The 24,177-nt window shown below is 28.2% G+C and overlaps 1 protein-coding gene across 4 annotated transcripts in view; it reads right to left on the reverse strand.

Annotated features, from left to right (window-relative positions):
- LOC107451385 (chitin synthase chs-2) overlaps window positions 1-24,177 on the reverse strand; it is a 70,896-nt gene that overhangs the window by 14,596 nt on the left and 32,123 nt on the right. For all 4 annotated transcript variants that reach the window (XM_043057390.2, XM_043057383.2, XM_071179908.1 and 1 more), the window contains exons 7-12: window positions 22,593-22,795; window positions 15,468-15,547; window positions 13,982-14,090; window positions 5,902-6,055; window positions 4,460-4,670; window positions 989-1,189 (exon numbers count right to left, since the gene is read on the reverse strand). In XM_043057390.2, coding sequence (XP_042913324.1) covers window positions 989-1,189; window positions 4,460-4,670; window positions 5,902-6,055; window positions 13,982-14,090; window positions 15,468-15,547; window positions 22,593-22,795 — 958 coding nt within the window. The remainder of the gene's footprint in view (window positions 1-988; window positions 1,190-4,459; window positions 4,671-5,901; window positions 6,056-13,981; window positions 14,091-15,467; window positions 15,548-22,592; window positions 22,796-24,177) is intronic.

Raw genomic sequence — 24,177 nt, forward strand, 5'->3', positions numbered from 1 at the left:
ATGTTGTGATTACCTAAAAAATACGATAATGTACACAATAGTATTAATTTTTTTAGTTGACTAAAAACCCCAACATCTTTTAAATGCTTTTAAAGAAAAACATAATTGCGGAGCTAATGTGGATGAGACTTGGCTTAAAGACATTATACTATTATTTTTTTAGAATGCAACATAGATTTTATTAAATTTTTTTGCAGTTACTCATAAAAATCTCGTTTAAAAGAAAAGGACCAGTGTGCTAACCCATAAATTAAATTGAGGTAACTAATTCACATTCCCTTTTTCAAATGACTTAACTAATAGAAAGCTAAATTGAAATAAATGACATATAATAGAAAAACTTGCATAAACTAAACCACAATTATTCCTTAAGAAAACCATTATTATTAAAGATTTAATATTTTATTAAAAACATTATTATAACTTTCAGTACTTCGGGTTATCTCTGTGAAGCTGTCAAATGACTTAACTAATAGAAAGCTAAATTGACATGCAATAGAAAAAACTAATAACTATGCTTTTAAGAAAACAAAGCAAAAAGACTAATAATCATCATTTTTCAATGAATAACAATATCAATGAATAAAATTATTAATATTAAATCTGCAAAAGTATTACTAAATCATTGCATAGAATACTTTCCTGATATGTACTATTCGCTTTTAACCCTTTAATTCTTCTCAACTTATGGTTTAGATTGTTTCAGTTTTTCGTTGACCACGCGATATAAGAATTTTCATTCAGAAATTTGTAAATATGCACGTTTATGCTTCCTTGCTTATGACAGCTCACACTCCTGATACTTCAATTCTTTTTTGCCATCGCGAAAAAGAAACGAGGACTTACTTTGTGGCCATGCAAGAGAAATAAATATGTATAGATTGTAACCCCTTATTGATATACGTTATTACTTTGAAATTAATTATCATTATGATCTTTTCTATAAAACTTCATTCAACCAAATGCTTCAATTAACATGCAGCCTTACCTTGATCATATTGTACGTAATGCAATGCTTCGTCAGATGTAGTCGTATATCTCTTCATAACGTTATCATCCATAAGGGCCTTTGCTCTAAAGAGAGAAAAACATCCAGGACTACAAAGTACACAACCAATCATATGTTCCGTTGCCTTTTGAAGCCAATGGCCAATAGCATACTCGAACTTTTGGTACCATACCATGGGACCTGTAAATAATAGATAAAAATGATTTCTAATACTTTACGGTAAAAGCTAATCATTAAAATTGTCTTGTAAACAACGGTGTGTGTAGAATTTGAAATGTTATCAATGAACCAATAAATTTACAAACAGGTATTTTTTATTTATTTATATTCTTGGATGAAAAAATCATTTAAAATGTGAAAAAAAATAAATTGTTTAAACAGGTTGAAGAAAATTTTCAATTTAAAAAGTGAATAACTAAAAAATGTAATAAGTATTCATTATTAATAAGTTTAAAGGTTATTTTGTAACTTACAGCAATTTTACTGGAATAGAAATGTACAGAGAAAAGTGAGGTGACATAGGTAAAAATGTGTACATTTAGTGATAAAAACATTAATTTTTTATCTTATCGTTAGCACGCGATTTGAATTTAGGAAGTTAGAGCACTTCATATTTCAAATTTAAAAGTTATTCTAATGGGATAAAGAAAAGAGTAAAAAGAGGATAGACTTAAATATTAACTATCTAAACGAGTACTTTTTAATGTTGAATCGAGTGAAAACGATTCAAAGTTGATGTAATTAATAGTTGAGAGAAATTAAAGTTTTATGGTTTTATGTATAAAGTATAAATTTTAACTTTAACTTAAAAAAAATTACATTGTTCGAAAAAAAGCAATTTTTCCCTATTTCCTTCGGTATTTGACTTCAGCTATTATGGGGATAAGAATACACTAATTTGTTTAACTGATAATATCTGCAATTTATTGAAATGTTATAATTCATAATGTGTGAAATTAAATTTTAAGATTTCCAGAAAAAATTGCTATCAAAATGTTTGAGTTAAAATGTTGTATTGGTTGGAGAAAAGGTCCTTTTTTGAGATTTGTTTGTGTTACAGCGTGATTTGGTTATTATTTTCTTCTGCGGATGAAAATCGTGATCTCCGTAGTCGACAACTTAACATTTTTTATGAGGTTTCTTTTTCGCATAAAGCCACTGAAATATGTGTCAAAGAACTAATGACGGTTTATCTTGCTCTTCTCTTTCTTATACTATAGTTTAATATGAAATATTTTCCCCGGCCCATAAAATTTTAATCATAAAATCATTATTTCTGCCAGTAAGTTTTTGAATTATTCCCTTACTATTATTATTTATAAAGACTTTCACAAAACTGAAATAAAAAAGGAAGAAAAGGAGGAGTTTCCTTTAGTACGTTTTAAATGGTTCAAGGATTTAACCTTAAACAAGCTAATTAATTTTATCAGACGATATTTTAAGTTAAGAAATCAGATACAATGACGATCTTTTTTTCTGAATAAATTCTTCTTTTTAATTGGGTATATTATAAAAAAAACACAACTACTTCCACTTAGTAGGAATAACATTTACCATGACGCAATGCTAAATTCTATGCCACTATCCACATAAATGCCACTATCCACATAAATCAATTATTAATCAAAAATCGAATATCAATTACTTTTCCTTATAATGCAATAAAATCTGGTGAGCAGCTATTTAAACGATCAAACACTTCGTTTGTTTATTTGTGGCTTGAAGTTAGGCTCGCAGAAAATGCCGTTCATGGGTTAAATTTAGTAGGAATAACACAACCTGTGACGTAGGATATAGTATACCCAATAGACTTTGATTTTTGACCCTTAAAATATAGGGAGGGAAAAACTTATTGGATAGACCGAAGTAAGCATTGGCTTTAATGATAGAACATTCAAATCAATTATAGCGTAAAATTATTTCTTGTCTAAACAATTTGATAAATACTAATTTAAAGTAGACAGTAAAAAGATTCTTCTTTAGTATATAAATTTCTTATAAATTTAAGCTACAACAATAAAAATCTTCAGCTTAAAATCTTAAACAAGTTCAGTGAGCAAAAAAGTTAACATCCTGAATAACGTTTGATCGAATAATTGGATTATAATGTACTAACACTCAATATCAATGGTTAGAAAACCTTACCTTAAGTATGCTAATTATTTAGAGCAGACGATATTTTAAGTTACGAAATTCAGGCATAAAAAACGTTCTACTCTGAATTCACATGTTCTTTCTTTTCGGCGGATTTTAATTTTTGATTCACAAAATAGTGGGGGGGGGGCTACAATCTAAAAAATATGGTAACTTATAGTTAAGGCAGGAGGGAAAGTTTGGACCTTTTTATGTTAGTGTCAATTTTATGAATAAGTCGCTATCACTTATTAAATATTTAGAGAATCTAATATACCCCCATAATGTTGTAAAATTCGTCCATACAGATGCGCAAATTTTTTTTTTAACTATCGGCCACTTTTTAATTACTTATTTTGAAAAATAGTCGATCATTTTTGAATTGTAAGGATATGCGAATTTTTAACTCATTTCAAACTATGTAAAAATACAAAATTTTGACAAAATCATTTAAATATTCTCAGAGTTATAAATTTTCAAAGATTTATTTTCAAATTTTTATTTCTCAAGAACTTCTCAACCCTGCTTAAATTTTGTCATTTAAAATTGTGTAGTTTAAAATAATATAAAACGTTGTATATCAAGCAGTTTAGAAATACTTCAATCCTTATTAAATAATAGAAATCAAAAAATAAAATTTTACATAAATTATCCTAGAGTAAACGAGTTTTATAATTGTATGCAAAGAGTTTTTTATTCGCTTAAATTATTCCAGAGAAATGGCAAAATATGTGCTTCCAAAACTATGTCTCTATTCACTTAACTATTTGGACTATATTTTTTTGATTGTGGTTAACACTAATGTTTAGAGGATCAAAAATCCAAATCCGTAAAAAAAGAAAAAAAAAGGAAAGAAAAAAAAAAGCATGATTTATTCCTAGAAAGTGCGGTTTTGTGTCCATTTTGTAAAATATCGTCTGCAATTTTGCTTAAAATATTATCATCGCAACTTGAAATATAGTCTGCACATTTTACTTAAAATATCATAATCGTAAATTTAAATACCGTCTGCACGTTCTACTTAAAATTATATAATTGTAATTTAAAATATTTGACTACCATGCCCCAAAATATTAAGATTGCATTGAAGCACGCGAGAATCCGATCACTAGATTCAAAATTATTAAAACGTTTCGCTTTCATTTCGCGCATTGTGTATTCTGCAATAAGGAAAGGTGAATGTACCGGTCACAACATTCCTATAATTTGTTTAACAAATACGGAATAAACAACTAAAACCAGCCGCTGACTTTAACACTTAAGAACAGGGCGTTGCACTTTTGTTTTCAATCCAATTCGAATAAAACATCCAATTACCTGTTCCTACGGGATGTATTCTACCACAAGCTGCGCCCAAGTTCCTGTTCTTCTTCATAAGATCGACCAGGAGCTGAACTGCGTGGGGTCTGAAGTTAATGTCACCGTCCAGGGCAAGGACGAATGTGTTCTCTGCCATGGTAGCTTTCCTGTTGACGTCCATGGGCAGTTCCATAAGTCGATGGCCCAACAAGTAATACATATACATAACCTGAAACAAAAAGTTAAGTTATGCCTGAAGTATAGCCATTTTAAGAAGTACTCTGGTTTTGTAACTTTTTCGAATATAATGTTATAAATCAAAGTAGAGAATAACCAATGTAGTTATTTTGAATCTAGCACATTAATATTGGTTTCGAATTTTTTCTTTTATTATGCTTTATACGTTGTCGGGAAATGTTTGTCATAGATAAGTTTAAGAGTGAAATCCCTCATAATTGTTTTAACGTTTGTATTCGCCAGTCACTAGAAGTAGCTAAGTGCTAGATCACTAGATTGGTTTGTTCTTGCCACAATTTAGTTTTTGATCAACATTGATCCTCATGGTTGAAATGTTCTATTCTTTAACGTAATGAGTAAAACTGATTTCTATGATTTTATGTATGGTCCTTTGTATAATGGAGGTATTATATCAATTTTGAAATATCACTGATGTTACTTTAAACTTACCAGTAGCATACACTTTTGCAAATAAATGTTAATAATCTTAAAATAAACAATATTAATTTTCATTTTTATGTAGCAGGGGTCTGGATATATATTATGAGTGTGCCATTAAAAATTTTAGCTAACTTTGAATAGATATTTTAAATTTGTTTTAATACCGTTCAAAATTGAAGTGAATCCCCGCAGCAAAAAAATGGCTAGATATACTCTAAGCTAACCGTCATTTAAATTAATATATCCATATGAAGATACAGCTTGTTTTAGACAGGATTGTGCATGGTCTAGTTAAAACTAAACATTATGGATAAAGTACAAATATTGATACATTTTTTTAAACCTTTTTCGCGAGTTTAGAAATTTCTTTTATAGGAAGGTTCTTGCTTATAGAAGAGAAGCTACAGTTTGTCCATATTTTTTTTCCAATTTGTGTTTTTACGTTGTTTAGCTTTATTAACTGTCATTTGTATTTCCCCCGGTTTGCAATCGAAAATATATCTTTACTGTTTATTTCAGAATAACAGCCACAGATAAAAGCTTAATGTGCTTTGTAGTTTAAAGCTTCTACCATAAACCAGTTAACCATATCTTAGATTCAACATTCAGTGATACATTTTCTTTCTTTAATGAAAGAGTGCATTTCTCCATGGAGATGCTTTCTTTCATTAAAAGAACAGTCTGCTATAACGGCATGTTAGACAGAGGCAGACAACACTCTGTGTGATTCTTATTTTAATGAGTTCTCTATACAATTAAGCATTCTCAAAAGGATGTCGTACCTGACTCCATCGTTTCCTGTGTCTGATTTTGACCTTGTCCTTGAGGTGGGCGATCAGTTTGTTCTTTCCAGGCATCGTCCAAATGAGTTTTCCTCCATAGGGTGTAGGAATCTTTTTGGGTGGTTTTAATTTAATGTTACACTGGTGCACGTTACTATAAAAATGAAACAGTTTATTGGTATAAGAATTTTTTTCCTTCTTTTGAATATTTCGCTACAATCCATATTTCACAATAACGAGATTCAGCGCTTTCACGTAGCATCCTGCACGCTCGCTTACGCATGCTCCGTAGAATACCGTGATTGTTCTATATTAACTGAGATACACAGAATATACGTACGTGATTGTAGCATCCCGTACACTGGTGCACACATGTATGTTCGGCGCGAGCTTTGCAGAGTGATTTCTACAGTAACTGCACAGCTAAGATCACACGTTAGTGAATGTGGGAGATGCTAAGTGAAAGTGCTTAATTTCCCTAATAGGCTAGTAATCATGTAAATGAAACAAGTTTAAACAATAAATAAGAAAACTAACAATAAATCAAGCTGAACTAAGAGATAATAATCATTAGGATTTTCATTAATAATAGTTTGTTTTTCTTAGAGAATTTATTAATCTCAAAATAAATAAAAAATAAATGTTTAAAAAATATATTTATTTTTGCTTCATTCCACTTGACTGGGATGAAATTTTAATTTAAGCTAAATTATGAAATTAACTATGGAAATAAGCAAAATAAACTATGGAAAATTAAACAGCCTTATCGTCGATAATATAAAACTTTCCTTCAATGACATTTGATTGTTTTTAATCAACGAATAAATATACATTTATTTTCATTCGCTAGTTTTTTTTCCCTTTTCTTCTTCTCTTTTTCCCCCTTCAACATCTTGAAAAGAAATATTTAGAATGTTTTATTTATTATTATCCGGAATGATATTTTTTCCTTTTTATATTTCCTCAACGGGAAGCAATTATGATAGCCTTTAAAAGTTCGTTTTAAAGTAAATTTATGATTACACAATGAATAGAAAATATATATACTTTTTACATTACATATTCTGAACTATATTTAAAATAGTTATTTAATTATAAAATAATATAATCGCTGTAAAATTTAAAGAAACTAAATATCATGTGTTGCGTGTGACGTAAAACTCTAGAGCGAGTTCAATAACTTTTCCGACTTTCTTCCGAAGATTGGTGGTTTGGCCGTTTTTGAATATATTTTTCTCAATTCCTTATCTAAAAAAACAAAGAAAATCCCGAATTAAAAATTTATTTCGGTTGTTTACTGTAAGTTTCAGGGGAAGCGTGTTCTTACAGAGTTAAAGAATTAATCAATGAGTCTAAAATCTCAGAATTTACGAATTAGCAGATCAAGAAATAAAGGACATATCGAATCAATGTATAGAATCAATAAATGATCGAATCAACAAATTAATCAAGCAATAAATCAAAACATAAACGAAACTGGAATTAATGAATACACCTAATCTCTAGGTGAAGAATCATTGGCACGTTGATTGGCCGTTTCAGCGATTCGCGCATGCTGTTATTAATTGATTCGTTGACTAGCTGATTCACTGGTATATTGAGTCTCTGATCAATTGATTATTTGATTTGCTGATTTATCCATTCATTCATTTGCTTCATGGATCTGTTAACGCTCATTCGCATACATGCCTTTTTATTGATTCGCTTATTCACGTAGTATCGCTTATTATTTTTTTTTAAATTTCTTAATCACTTGAACTTCTTGATTTATCAATACGCTAATTTCTTTGATTAATTTATTTTCTCAATCACAGAATTTTCATTAGAATTATTTGTTTAATTTAATTATTTATACGAGCGTTATGTGGGCTTTAACTGAAAGTTGCAGTAAATAACCAAAATAAAGTTTTGTTTCGTATCTTTCATGACTTTCGTAGTAAGAACACGAAATACGGAATTCTCAGAATTTTTAACGCTACGCGTAAAAATACGAATTTACAGCTGTGCGTAAAAACGTATTTGGGCTATTTACGGTAACATATGTATTTTTATTCATAAAACTGAAGAAAAGATTAGTGATTTTTTAGTCAAAGCAATAGGCCTAAACAAGTTAAGACGAAATTGGATCAAAATGCCTTTGGAAAATGTGCATTATACTTGAACTCAAATAACAATTGAATCGAGAGAAAAAAATCGCTGCACCCAATATTAAAAGGACAAAAGGTAAAGAAAGTAATAAAGGGTGCGGTTGAAATTGCAAAGGAATTTCTTTCAAAAGGTGATTTTAGGGCGTTTTCTTCTATATTCTAAAATAGATGCATGTGGAATAATCCTTCCGGGTATATTTTAAGCATTCTATTTTGTGCTGTGTCTAATATTTTTAAAACAACAACAATAATGAAATTTAGTTCCTTTTTAGTTGCAGAATGACGAAAATACTTCAAAAATATTATGTTATCCAACATCAGATTGTTTTATAACTGCCACTAGATATATTTTTAAATGAATTGACTGAGAAAATTCGAAATTTGAATCATGGAATTATTGCTTTGAAGCTAATTCATTGACTTCAACTGATTTCAATTTGAACCATTTGAAAATTGGAATTGATCAAACAATTTCTTAGTAATAAAACTTTAAAAAAAAATCTAATTTCTGAATTTTTATTTTTTAAACACTATTGAAATGATTTCGTTCAAATTCTGTGCTTTTTTTTATTTAAAAAATGGTTTAAAATGTAGTAAAAATATTATAATATCTCTACAATTCTATTTTTTAAATTATTAGATAATAAAGAGACAATAATTAATTGTAATTTTCTTTGTATGGAATTACCTTTGAATAACGTGTTTAATAATGACTTGCATTTTTTTTAAAAATTTATCTAAATAGTTTTATAGATGTGATTAAAATCGCAAAAAATTAAATAAAGGGTTTAGACTTTCGACTGCTAACTTGATTAAATGAGATAATGTTTTCCAGATTGTGGGAAATCACCTTAGTTTTAGGATCAAAAATCCGAATTAGACGAATATGCTTATTCAGAAAAAATAAAATTTTGTATGCTATCTCTTTTATTCTAATTGGTTTGTTTCTAATTCCCTCGAATCATTAAAACTGCATCATACAACGTGAAAATTCGATCATTGTATCAAAAGTAATTTTGGTGTTGTGTTTTTTTAAATTTTTTATTTCTTCAACTATTTTTTTTGTTAAATATGGATGGACAGTAACGATTTTAAAAATGAGCGTCATTTAATAAGAAAGTTTACAATCGTTCTATTGTTAGTGCATGGATATCTCAACTAAATAAATTGGAAAGCTATGGTCAACGACTAAAATGGTACTCCTTAGCCATTTAACCTCTTCGTATGTCTGAGTAGCGGTAGAAGGTTAGAATAGACTATATTTATTATTCCAAAAATTTTTTAATTTGCTGACATATCCTGTTTAGTTCAGTATTCCCTCGCTTTTTGTAATAATGTTTTTAATAAGGTTCTGGTCAACAGTTTGAATATTGAAAAATAATATTGCCTAATGCCTGAAAATATTGGAAGAATGATATTGTCCGAGAAAATTTTGGCAGAATTTTTGAATATTACCATGACATAATTTAATATTCGTTTGTGTTCTTAGATTCAAAATGTTAAGTTTAGTATCAGTCAGATGATACTCTTAAATGTATGCTGAAATTTATGCTTCGGAAATAAAATAATGTAATTAAAATTTGAAGAAGCAAGGATGTTGCTAAAAAAAAAATATAACGATATTTCTTAATTGCTATAAATTCCGAAAAATGAAGGTTGAAACTATAACAAAAGGACGCGCTTTGTAAGAGAACAAGGTGGGGCTACTCTTAGCGATGTAGTGGTCAGTCATACCCAAAATTCAAGAACTTTTCAGAGTCCTTCAAAGGATGGGCGTTGGTCCTTGTGTTTATTTAGCGACCAACTCTAATCAAAATATTCCACAAAACAAAGAGAAAAAGAAACGTGTTTATAAGAAAGTGGTCGAACCGGCAGCACAGATAAAGAACAAAATAGTTATTTAACCACTAACCCAATTCCAAAGCCCTTAGTAATAAATATACGAGAGAAAGTAGTTATACAGACAAAAAAGAAATACTGTCCGTTCGATAGTTTGTTTTTTTCCTATTTGTGGCAAAAATCTAGGTCATGAAAAACCACTCGGCCAGAGAAGTTTTCCGATGGCATTCCTCAGACTTGCCAAGCTTGCTTTTGTAGGAAAAGTAGACTTTCCAGTGTTCGCTTTTTTGGCGACAACTTTTAAAGTTTGAATGAGGATGTAACAGTGCCTTGGGGTTTAATGTCGAGTTTTAATTTTACTACGGTGAATCAAATCAATTGTAGTATTACTTATAACTGTATTTTGATTATTTTTTCTGGAAGGCAAGGTCGAATCACTCAGGCGGAAATAGCTATCTATTTCGTTGATAATGCTAAGATTGAATTGCCGTGTAAAATTGCTATCTTCATTTGTTTTTATAATTTTTCTTGATGTAGAAGTCATTAGGAATTCTTTTATCACAGACGACAAAGACCTTATAACGGTTTTTAAAAACTCGGATCAGAATTAGTACAAGTATAGGGTTCAGCCAGTGGCGTGCAGAGAAAATGGGGAAAGAGACAACGGCCAATGTGGCTCAACACTTTATAAGGGTTGAAGTTAATTTGTACAATATTATGACACGCGATTCCTTTATATTTTTATTTGTTACGCATCTGAACACGCCACTGCTGAAATCGACGTCTCTCTAATAATGATAAATCCATATTATATAAATTTAGTTTATAAAACGAGATTTAAAAAAAAAAAATGAAAGGAAAGAGGAAAAAAGTCAATAATAATTTAAGGATATATAGTGAGTTATTAAAAGTAGCATTTTCAATTTTTTACGTACCATGGAAATATAAAATGCAATGGTAAAATTTATTCATTTATAATTCCTTTTTTGTAAAACTAATTCACAAAATAGTTGCAGTGATTATTCCTAATTATTAATCAATTTTTGGCAAACTAAACGTGCAAAATACATGTATATGAATAAATAGAATTATATAAATAAATAGAAATATATAAATAAATAGAAATATATAAACAAATAGAAATATATAATTTAAGTTATTTTATGACATGACTTTTTTTTTTAAAATCCAACAAGTTAAATATAGTTAAAATGGGCAACTACCCACCACATATTATCCCAAAATTGCCACCACATTTTTGTTTATTTTAATTTTAAATTTTATTTCTGTAGTCCGTTACCGCCTTACGATTAGGTCTTTTAACTCTAAGACAATTTAAAGAATATTTATAAAAAACTAGGTAGCAATACTAACTCGTCTTCGTCTCGTTGGAAATGGTATTTAAATTTTTATTCAGATTAATTTATCTAAGATGTTCCAGCCATTAAAATAATCATTCATTTCTTCATCAACGCATCTTACCACTGCGTTTATTTCTTCAGACGACATAACATTAAATCATCCTGACAAAAATTAATTCAACTTCGTTGTTTTATGAGAAACGGAAACATAAATTTAAATTCTTACGATCTATTTAATATATGTAGCGCTCCTTTCAAATACTTGAAAACTATTTGAATATGATTATTCACGCGTCGTTGAAAAGAGGTGATAAAAGTCATAACTAGGGTTTTTCAGAACAACAGAATACGAAGGTTGAAAAAATATTAAAGGCGTCAATATTGTGTAACGGTTAATCGTAAAACTCATTGAATCAGTAAGGCCACAAGCACTTTGTTCACAATCACGTTATTCTTTAAGAGCAACACCGTTAATAGGATCAAAATTTTAAAGCTTGTCTTAAACCGTAATAATTAAGATTATATTCGATTCAGAATATTTTTCTAAAAGTCATTATTGCCGAGTTAATTTTTTTTAACTTCACGTTTTAAATCAAATGTGTTAAAACTAACTTTTAAATTTTGCATATTTTACAAACTATTACTATAACAAGAAAATCGTTTTTTATTGAAATGTAAGTAAAAGTGTGTAAAGTATACTGAAAAAAATATGGGATTTTTTGAGAAAATAATAATATTCCAATACTTCTTAAAACCATTTTCACTTTATCATCTTAGTATAAATAAAATATAATATCTGACAACTAATTTTTGGAAATGTATAATTCTATACCTTTTAAAAATTGCAGGAAATTTAAAGGTAATTGATCTTTTTTTAAATTCGAAGATACGCATATAAAGTTTTTCTTCCATATTTAGGGGTAACTTTTATACATGTTAATGCTTTTAAGCAGTAAAGGCGAACTTTACATTTTCATATTTTCTAAAAGAAAATGAGTTTTTAGTCTTAAAATATATATTATTAATAATTATAAGTTTTCTAAAATTAAACAATTTACAAAATTCCGTTTCAGAGCAATGTGATTCATGTGGTTTGCATTATATTTTAATCAAAAGCTTGAGTTTCAAATTAGGTATTATACCACGATTGTGATAATTTTCAAAATCATCTACTTAAAAAGCTGTATTCCCCCCCCCTCTAGGATATAACTATTGATAGAAATGCCTTAAGGATTTATAGATTGCCATGGTTATATTGCTTATGGACTGCCACAAAGTTCGAAGCAAAAGGAATACGTGATTTCTCCAAAGAATTTTTCCTCATTGAACTCGGATTTCGTAAACCATCAAATCAAGCTAGCTTTTTTGTTCCTTGGAACCATTCTAAAAAATGAAATACGATTTTTCTCAGTGCAAATGATTGAATCTTAATAGTCTAAAAGACTATTATTATTATTATTATTATATAGAGAAGTGAAAGAAAAATCTTCTCAAAAAGTGTAAGTAATAATATTTTTGTGGTTTCATTTGGAATAAATAATGAAGAGAAAAAATTATGTGCATGAAATTGCTTTACTTTCCTTCCAAATTTTTTCAAATTTGTCAAAGTTTTTAATTTAACTAAACCTTTATTGGGTAATTAATTTTATCTAAAAATTTCATATTTTCCTAGCAAATGGACGTTGTTTGTACTAAATTTTATTAGAGTAATGAGATTCTATTGGTTCTTGTGATGCAAAAGACTATAGAACACAAAGGGCAATGGAACTCTTTAGAACATAATTCTTATAGTTTTGTGAATTTTTAAACGAATTTAGACAGTGTCGCTTAAATTAATAATAATATTTTATTCACTTATTTTTAACGGAATTTTTCGGTTTTTATTTGTTCTCAAATAGATTTTTACATTTAGATCTTGATCAAAATTTCAAAATTCATATTATTTAAAAGAAAAAATTTCATTGGAAAAACTAAAATTACAAAGAAGCATTTCCGTTTAAGAAACGAAGGCCTTGAAACAAAATTTTGCAGGGGAAGCGAAACCTTTCCGTTTCATTGCAAAATTTTGAAAAATCTCAGATAAAAATCAACATTTAACATAATTTTGTCAAAGAAACGAAAATTTTTTCTCATGTCATTAATAAATACCTAAGCGAGTAAGGAAAAAAAAAACTCAACTAAATCTTCTGAATCAAAATTGATAAAGGTGGGATGAAAGACAAAACCAGTTTGATTACCCGATGAAATTTGAAGGTGTTTCTTGTAATCGCCTGACTATTTCTTTCAGCAATCTTACAGTTTTTGATGTTTTTAATCCAGTCTTCCTTAGAAGCGATTCATTTGCTTTTACTGAGGTTTTCTATTTTCTATTTTTTAAATATTAATTTTCAACTCCTAGTGTGCTTACCTTTTTCGCTTTACTTTTGATAATGATTCTATAAATATATACCGAGAAAAGCTTTATATTAAAGGTTATACTAGATAACAAGTTATCCCAATAGCTTAAAAATATAGTTTTTTGATGAACAATGAACAGTTTAAAGCATCGGGCAGATGAAATGGAGAACAATGTAATGTTGAGTAAAACAGCGTAACAAATGAAGTATGCAAAAAGCTATTAAAAGATTTAGCACTGATTTCAGTTTGGAGGTGAGCTCACGTTTTTTTCCGAACTCTTTACGATATAAACGTGATGACCGCAAAACTTAGAGTGAGTCATAACTGCCAGCTTACCTTGCCGCTACATCCATGATGTGGACAAGCTGTTTGACGAATCGGTTCGCTACCATCTCTTCGTCATCGCCATCGCAAAGCTCGTAGGCGTCGTCAAAAAATACATGCACTGGAAGAAAAAAAAATTGTAAATAAAAAAAACTAGATTAACATTATCATAGCGAAAGTCTATTCTGTATTCCTAATGTTTTACGTGAAGAATAATGTTAGGCGTTTCTGCAGACATGAATATAAATTGTTAACAATTTCTTCATAAATTTCGTTGAAATAGCTTTGGCGTCTCAATAACTAACCAGCGAATTTCACGATTGGATAAACGTGAGTTAAAGTAATGAATTTTAACGAACAATACTAATTCCATTAAAAAAACTAATTTTTTACCATACAAAATATTGATATAAATACATTTTCTCTTACATTTGCTATCATCATTTGATGCTGCAATCCAAGATGGGTCAAAATTTTCAGTTGAAGGTTTTACCTACCACTGCTTATTTCTCTGCCTGTTTCTTGCACCTAATCACTTTAAAATCCCATTTAACGGAATTGAGTTATCGTAGTCTTAGCCTTCATCTTTTCCGACTTATATTGGGATGACACGATAGTAATTTCGGTCTTTTTTTTAAATGTAAGGGAAAATTCTTTTTTTTTTCTATACAAAAAATGAAATTTAACCAGACCAATATATTTTGTTCGATGCCATCTTTCTGATAACTTCATGATCCCGCGTTCCTGAAACTTCCGGTCCATATCAGCAACTTCTGGTCCTTATCATCGTGTGCAATTGATTTGATTGATTGATTGATGCAATTGATTGATTTGATTGAAATTTTTACGATTAGAAAAGTTTTCTAAGCTTTGAAATGAACAATAATATAGTGCTAGGTCCTGGCTTTATGGAGGATGCGACATCACTTCCGAACCAAGCTTCTTACGCGAGTTGAGTTTTTTGCTGATAAGGACCAGTTGTTTTATGAATGCGAGATCATGAAGTTATCAGAAAGATGGCATCGAACGGAATAAAATATATTGGTCTAGTTAAATTTCATTCAAGCTATCAGAAAGATGGCAAAAGCTCATCGAACAGAATAAAAGATATTTGACTGGTTAAAGTTAATTTTTTGTTTAGTAAACATTGAATTTTACATCACTCTAAAAAACCAAGATTATTTTTTTACCCACCCAATATTTACTATATCCTTACAATATTCTGTAATACAAGATTTCATTTTTATTGATTGAAGTTTTTTAAAACAATTTCAATCTCTAATAAATTAACTCCAAAAGTTAACTAATGAGTTAAATATCTATAAAGAGCTTTAAGTTATAAGTTTGAAATATGACAAGGTTTACAGTATAACAAATATAGCGACGAAAGATGCAAAACTATTTCGTAAAATCTGTATGCTTTCTAAAACTTTGAATGAAAAGTTTAGGAAACTAAAAAACTTTCTTCGAATATTTACGACTGATAAAAATTATTTACCTTCAAATTCATAATAATCAGGATCCACGATTCTTAAATATTTTTGTGCATTTCTTCGAGCACATTGATCTTCGTCCATTCTGAAATACATAAAAGAAGTTAATCCGATGCAATTAACGATATAAAATATTAAAAATCAATCCACTTAAAAGAAAATAAATCAACCAATAAAGACAATAAAATGTGTTTCATGTTTTATTCAGATAGGACCAAAATTGATTAACTGCACATTAAATGAATCGCTGAATTGATTTCTTTCATCAAAGAAAATCAAAGTTCAAGTTTATAAATTTAAAATTTAAATACCTCTTCTCCTTTCAAATAAAAAAATTCCAAACTATGCTTCGCTTTAAACTGTGTAGCTATTCAACTAAGCCTATAAAAAAAATTTTATTCCAAAATTTTCAAGAAATATTTTAAATTTATATTAATTGATAGGCATTTACCACACTTTCTTAATATTGTTCTCTGTTATTATTACATTTTCGAAATTGAAGACTTGAATCTAAAAACGTTGTTCCATGGCGTGGTGTTAGCGTAATACGCAACATAATAAAGATATTTTGTTTTACAATTTTCCAAAGGTAAATTAGTTTTTATCTACTTTTTAAAAAGCTATATTTATTTTGTAATTTATTTTATGTTAAATTATATTAAGTCAATGAATGCAATTAATGATTACAGAAAAAATCCTTAAAATTCGAAAGCAATATTAAAAATATCATATTTTCGTACTATTGCTGAATGATTTTTTAAGCTAAAAATATATTATGAATTTTTATAGTAACTAAAATTTAAATAAGAATTTAAAAAAACAAGTTAATGTTAATGGATGTAATTGCAATGGATATCAAAAAAGCCAGATTTAACAGATTCAGAAAGGCTCATATATGATGAAGGGAGAATCACGCGATAACGCATATATAATCACGGCCCTGAAAAGGTTTCAGTTATACCAATAGACTCGGAAATTAATTTCGCGGAGTTAAAAAAATAAAAAATTATGTAAATTCAGAAAAAACGAAGTAAGCAATTTCAATTAAATAATTTTTAATTTTGATGTAACAGTCAAATATTTAATTAGCCTTTGCCTATCGGCAAGAAACAACAAAGATTGCTAAACAAATTCGAAGATTAGAAGCTGTACCAACGACAATGCGCACCTTCTTAGTCTATCGGTATTTTTAAAATTGCTTTTTATATCATATTCTGAAAATGAGTTTGAGTACAATTTTACACTGTTTTATGCAGCCAATAAAACAATTAAGTAAGCAATCATACGCGTGAACCGCAAACCTATGGAATTGCAAAAATTACGTTATTTCATACACGAAGGTATATTTGCAATTTTGCATCGCTTTACAAGTATAAGTATTCAACGATTCTCCAATGATTTGAGGAGATTTCAGTAAAGAGCGAAATCATTGGTATCGAATTATTCCAACAAATCCATTTAAAAAGGAGTTTTTTCTTTAAAAAATAGTACATTTTGATGCGATTTTTCATGATGACCCCGTGAACTGTCTGTTCTTTATTTCTAAAAACACAACTTTGCATACAAAAGAAACAGGCTATTTTAATGCAAAATAATGACATCAACATAAACGTGACTTGCTCAGAATCATAGAACGTGACATACGTGTCTTTAGTTTTTGCACGTTAGAATAGATAATATCCCACTCACACAAAAGTTAGTTTTTTGATTATGACGGAAACTGTCAGGAGTGTCTGTTTATAAGTAATATGTAATTAATTGTTTGAGGATGAAAAGTTCATAAAATTTTCCCTCATTTTAAGCAATGTTTATATTTTCCAAAAATAACTGATGAATATTAGCAATTTAGACAAAGCTTCTAGAATAGTGTTCAAATCTCGCCCGCAGGTCACCAATGAGGAGCGAGTGTTATCGACAATGTCAACCTTCATCTATAAAGAGGTACCCCAAAACAGAATCTAGTTAACATGTATTATACACTAGGGCAGGGGTGGCGAACCTTTATACACCAACGTGCCATTTTTTCTAAAAAATTGCTTGATGAGGGCATAGACGTGCCCTTAAAATAATTTTAACTTCGTGATTATTGGGAAAATAATAGTACTAAATACTATCAACTCAAAACTCTTTATTTACATTGAAAAAAAAAAACATTATGCAATGTCTCAGTTATACGCTTAATTCAACTTGAAGTAACATCAGTGTGACTTCTGTTGTTGCAGATTAGATGACAAATAACTTACATTAGGTTGTAAGATGTTAGTTTAAGCAGGACTTAATTTTTTTGCTAGTTATTTATTGTTAGCTTGTTTTTTATGGTTATTAATTGTTTTTTTTAGCATTAATTGTTAATTTTTAATTAATAATTGTTTATTATTTTGTGTGTTTTTTGTGAATTTTAATTTAATTGTTACATATGCTTCATAGAGTAATACCATTTGTGTAATAACAAATGTGATCGGTGGCGTGCCCTAAATATTGTGTCGGGTGCCATAAGTGGCACGCGTGCCATTGGTTCGCCATCCCTGCACTAGGGGATTGAAATTGAATAACTGTAGTGGTAGATACGGAACAATTTTTTATTTGTTATTTTTTGATAAAAAGGTAACAATTTTAATAATTTATGTTATTACCGTCAATGAGAGGTACCGATAAAATATTATTGAGTCTGAAAGGATGAATAGGCTTTAGTTTTGAAGACTATTTTCAAAACTTCGTTTTTTCTGCTGTATTATTTTTAAATAATGAATTATTTAAAATATAATTAATCTCTGTTAATTAGTTACAGTTTTTATTTTATTTCGTTTATAAGTATAATTTGTGGAAACAAACCTTTATTTTATTTTAATTCGAAAGTTTAAGTAGATATCAGTATTTCTTTTAAATATATTTTTCAAATCAGGATTTCAAAACGTTTTGAATATAGGTGAAGTACACATTTTTTACCTTAAAATACATGCAAAAAACAACAAAAAAAAAGGAAAAAGAAACATACTCATAAAAAATATACTTATCTCTGTATCGCGAGAACAGTACATACTGGCAGTTTAATTTTTTACGCATATTTTTCTTTATTACTGAAAAGACACGTATTGTTAATGTTTGTTATTGGTTCCTAAACATATTTATATCGCGGAAATTTTTACTAAGTTCAGTTTTTCAACGTTGTTTAATAAACTCCGTGATGACGACTGTTTTGTTTTCAAAATTTAATTTATCAAATACCGAATATCTGGCTGAATTCTCATGAAAAGAGAGCGAATGAATGTTGTAAGGTAAGAAATAAAGCGTATCGTTGAATAACATAGTTAATGTAGGGTCGAGTTAGGTCATATAAGCGAATCATGAGAGAATCAACGGATTATTGAATCGGACTTTTAATCGGACTTAGCATGTTTATAAATAAAATAATGTTTATAAACTTATAATTTGTGTCAAGATCGCATTTATGGTTTTGTTTTTGTTTGAATTATGATAAAAGTATTTAAAAACGTTCAAAGCTGCTTATATGAGAGTAAAAGCTAATAAAAACAATCCAAAATACTGAAGTTCTAAATTCAGCTACAAAATAACCTGAATCTTATATTGCATGTATTAAATTATAAGCCAAGTTTAAACACTTCTGGTTCGAAGGGATTGCCTGAAGTGTTCAAACAAGTAGTAAACATCAAATCAAAACACACAAATCGAATACGGAAACAATTTATTCGCTTCAAGAGATTCCAAAAACCCGAATTATAGCCTTGATCCAGCATTGTAATTTGTCTATCGCAATTGCGTCCTTTTATCTTTTTTAAATGAGTGTTTATACGATGTTTTGTGCAAGAAAAATTGTAAGAAGGTTTAAATTTTGTTTGGCTTTGAGGCGAAGAATTAGTCGAGGTAAAGGAAGTGGTGGAATTTTCACTAACCTAATAACTTTCCCCGTTCGTTGCAAAGTAGAACAAAATGGCGAAAATTGCAGATGTGGAATGGTGTTCAGCCAGGTAGAAACAAAAACAAAAAAGTACCGTTCAAAGGAAATATCAAGGTCGAATTGCGTGCGTTTAATTCTTCTCACGGGTTTTTGATCTCAAATTATTTTTGATTCGGAATTTCTTATGGTTTCGTGAGATTGGGAAATGAATGATTGAATGTTTGCCGTCGCTAACAAATATTTGAATGATTTTCTTGCATGTTGAACAAGTTGGCTGTTTTTTGTGTAAAATTTTTTTTAATTGTAGATTTCTTTTTTAAGTTCACAGTTTATCAAAATTTCTATATATCTATTTCATTAATAATAAATAAATTATTATTAGTGATATGCGAATTTGCTTCGTTAAAACGGGGAATTTTTCTTAACTGGTCGCAGCTAATTTTCAAGCAACATTGTTTTTGTTCTATATCTTCTAGGAATAGAAATGGATCAGACTATAGATTATCTCCAGAAGTATGCCCTGATTTAGATATATATAGCAAATAAAAATAAGGGCGATTTTAGCGGTGATTTAAAAAAATGTGGCGTAAATACGTTAGTTAAAACAAAAGAATCGTCAAACATTAGAGCCTCTTTAATTTTATTTATACACTTTAGGCGTGGAACTCATAACTGTAGAGTTTTTGTAAATTTACTTCTTCGATGCTAATAAGCAGGCAAGTAAACATTTTTATGCTGTCAGACGTACAAATCGACATTTTGATGCTGTCAAATGAGCAAATTAAAATTTTTGATTCTGTAAAATGTGCAAATTGACATTTTTGATGCTGTCAAATTTCCAAGTTTAAGAACATTTATAATTGGTTATAAATATCGAATATGAATTTGACCGGGTTAAGTTCTTAAATAAATTGGACTAAATAGTTTTTTAATGCTAATTCGGGTGTTACCATTTGGCATTATAAGCGTATTCTTAAAAAAAAAAGAAGAAAAATTTCTTTTTCGGGGTGGGGGGTTTACTTACTTAATTGAAATTACGTTCTCCTGTTAACAAAATGAGAATTAATTTTATGTTAATTTTCTAACAATTTTTTTCTAAATGGTTTAAAAAGATGCAAAACACCTGTGAGAATTCTTACAAGACTAATCTCTTTTAAATACCGTATTTTTAAAATTTAAAACACAAAATACTATAATCAAACAATAAATTTTTTGTAGTTCTAGAACTGTATTTTGATTGTTTTGTTTCAATGAAGATATAAAAAATAATTTTCTTTCTTTTCTAAAACTATGCTCAATATTAGGCAAGTTTTGTACGAATTTTGCAACCTTCCTTTTGCCTTTATTTTTCTAACATTTAATGTATCTTTCTTTGAGCTCTTCAACACTAAAATGTGTTTACTTATAATTAGTTTTTAATAATAAAATTCTAAAATAATTTTATTCATTTTCAATAATGAAACAAGTTTTTAATGGTACAATAATTTTTTTAATGATAAAATAAATTTTCAATGCTAAAATAATTTTATTTTTAGCAATAAAATAAATTCTCAATCATAAAATAATTTAATTTTTAAAAATAAAAATTTTTTTTAAAAATAAAATAATTTTTTAATAATAAAATAATTTTTCAATAATAAAATAATTTTTTAAAAATGTATTAATTTTAATTTTAAAAATAAAATAATTTTTTAAAAATAAAATAATTTTTTAAAAATAAAATAATTTTTTAATAATGTAATAATTTTATTTTTAAAAATAAAATAATTTTATTTTTAATAATATGATTATTTTTTTTATCTTTATTAAAAATTTTTAATTCTGAATTATAAACATTTTACATTACTTAATCCGCTAAAATCTGAAATTTGAAAAATAAAAATATTGCCTTAATATATCTTGTCAAATGAAAGTTTTAAAAAAAAATTTATTAATTTTTATAAACGAACATTATAGCTCGTTATATAAATAACAGTGTATATTCATATAGCGAAGTTATACAAATATACACTGCTGTTAAATTTAACGCATTTTGGAACCTAGTGCAATTTAACCTGAAAGGGACGAAATGTCCCGAGGCTGAATCGTAAAGACAAAATGCTGAGTACGGATTGTGTGTTTAGGAAGAAAAAAAAGTTACTCCAAAGTTGTGATGGATATTTTTGTTAATACAAAAGAAATCTAAACAGAGAAAATCTGATCCGTCTTAGTTGCTTCAAACATGAGTTTTTTGAACTTGAAGAATCCTCAAACCTAAATGTTACGCAACTCGAAAGTGAATTTCCTGGTCGTTCATTTCGAATGGGAATAAACTGGGTTTATGCAGTGTGGATCGAAAGATAGATGAGGTCATAAAGCTAAAGGATGCGCTCTAGGTGGTCATTCACGAATAAAGAAATAATTTAGGTGATTGATTTAGATGTCACGGAAAACTTTTTTTTCCTTCCTTTTTCAAGGAATTTCACCTATATAAGATCTTAAACGGAATATATAAGATCTTAAACGGAATTATGGTAGCAATCGGATCAGAACAATAAAATAAATTAGAATTAAAAAAAATAAAAAAATAAATAAATAATAAATAAATAAAAATAAATTAAAATGAAAAGAATGATAAAAAAATAAAAGTAATAAAAAATAAAATAATAAAAATGAAATTAAAAAAAATGAAATAAAAATAAAAAATGTATAAAAAAATAAAACAAAAATTGAAAAAAATAAAATAAATAAAATGGAAAAAATAAATTTAAAAAAAAAATGAAAAAATAAAATCAAAACAAAGCAAAATAAAAAAGTAAAATAAAAAATTAAACAAAAAAAGGTTAAGTGAAATGAAAGAAATAAAATATAAAGACAATAAAATAAAAAAATAAAAAATAAAACTGAAATAAAGGAAGAATAAAAAAAAGTTAATAAAATAAAATAAAATAAATAAAATAATTAAAATATAATAAATTAATTAAATGAAATAATATAAATAAAATAAATAAAATGAAATAAAATAAAATAAATGAATAAAATTTTCTTCTTGCATTAAAAGGGATTATTATGTCACAAATTGGATCGAAAGAGTTTGTTTTAGATTTTGGAATATAGAAACAAGCAATTTTACATTTCAGTCGAAATGCATTTTGCATACATGATTCTACTCAAGCAGGGGCAAAGATAAGATTGCTGGGCTTACTCACTCTAAAAAATCAAATAAATGGGTTACCTGATTACTGATTTTAACATCTGCAACATTTCTTCAGCAGTTTCATGCCACATAGTTGCGCAAGCATAGATTCTTGTGATATGATCAGATCCTTTGACAGGGACACTTTTACCCGATGGACTACTGGATTCTTCGCTGCGAATGGAAATGGTTTCGTAGTACTGAGAGATATCGTTATCTTCTTTATTTTCTAAATCTAATTCCTGTAACGAAATAAATAAATGAAAAATATTAAGATACACAATAAGTTCTCAACTTTATTCAGAAGAAATCTATTAACCATTTTAATCTAGCAACTATTTTAAACTTTGCACATAAACTGTGTTTCATCGGTAGCTTTCTGCATACTTAAGCTCTTCATCGACATGAAAACGTTACGCATGTTAGGCAACATAAATTTTTCAAGTAATATTCAAAAATATAAGGTGGAAGGAAGATTCAGTCAATGATTCTTATTTGCTTTTAGTTTTGCTACAGATCAATTTCAATATCTTCTTTCATTAAAAAAAGTGTACACCTGGATGAAGAGTTAAACAGAAGCACCAAGTAGAGATTGTATAATAACCATCTCAACAATTCAACAATTATTTTCTAGAAACCAACACACCAGTGACATAATTTAGTCTGAAAATCATGATCATTATAAATTGTATACGTTACATCTTGGATATTTTTTAGTGCAATGCAATGCAATGCAATGCAAAAAAAAAAAAAAAAAAAAAAAAAAAAAAAAAAAAAAAAAAACGTGAATAGCATTTTATTCAATGATCGGATATTCACGTTCTAGGACTGAATCTTAGTAGTTTGAGAGGGAGGACCTCAAGCAGGATAATTAATTAATACAGATGGTATTTTAAGTTACGAATCAGGCAAAAAAATGTACTTTCTCTGTATTCACTGTAAAAAGTCGTATTTTTAAGATATGATTTCTCAGGAATTAGTCGACCAATTTCGCACAAGCTTTGTATCTTGTCATGTGAAATTACAATCTTTAAAATGATTTAAAACATTGCATACCTTACAATAAAATTTCTTTCGACTATTACTATTAATAAATGAAATAATACAAGAATTAAAAATAATATTTACTAAACGTTATTTCTTGCATGGAATTATCTTTAGATAAATGAACTTTACAATTAGGGGAAAATTTTTTTAAAAAGTTTCAAGATATGGTAAAATACGTAAAAAGTAAAATCAACATTAAGGGGTACCAACTTTAGAACGCTCTCCTGCTTTAGAACGCTCTCCTGCTCAAACTATTGGGACCATATTTCCCAGATGGCGGTTGACTCCTATATTTTGGGGGTAAGGAATCCAAATCCATCGAAAAAAAATTTATTTTTATTCAGAAAAAGTTCGTTTTTATCTCTGATTTCGTAACTTAAAATATCGTCTGCACTAATTAATTTGCATATTTAAAGTCTCCCATTCGAATCATTAAGATTGAGTACTAGAACGTAAAAATCCTAAAATTAAATGAAAAGTTATCTAGGATAGTCCATTTTATTTTCTTCTTTTGCTCACCATTAAGTGTCACTTGAATAATAGAATCAAAACACATTTGCTTAAGGCTTAAACTTTT

This window comes from Parasteatoda tepidariorum, chromosome 4, assembly GCF_043381705.1.
Source record: "Parasteatoda tepidariorum isolate YZ-2023 chromosome 4, CAS_Ptep_4.0, whole genome shotgun sequence".
Lineage (NCBI taxonomy): Eukaryota > Metazoa > Arthropoda > Arachnida > Araneae > Theridiidae > Parasteatoda > Parasteatoda tepidariorum.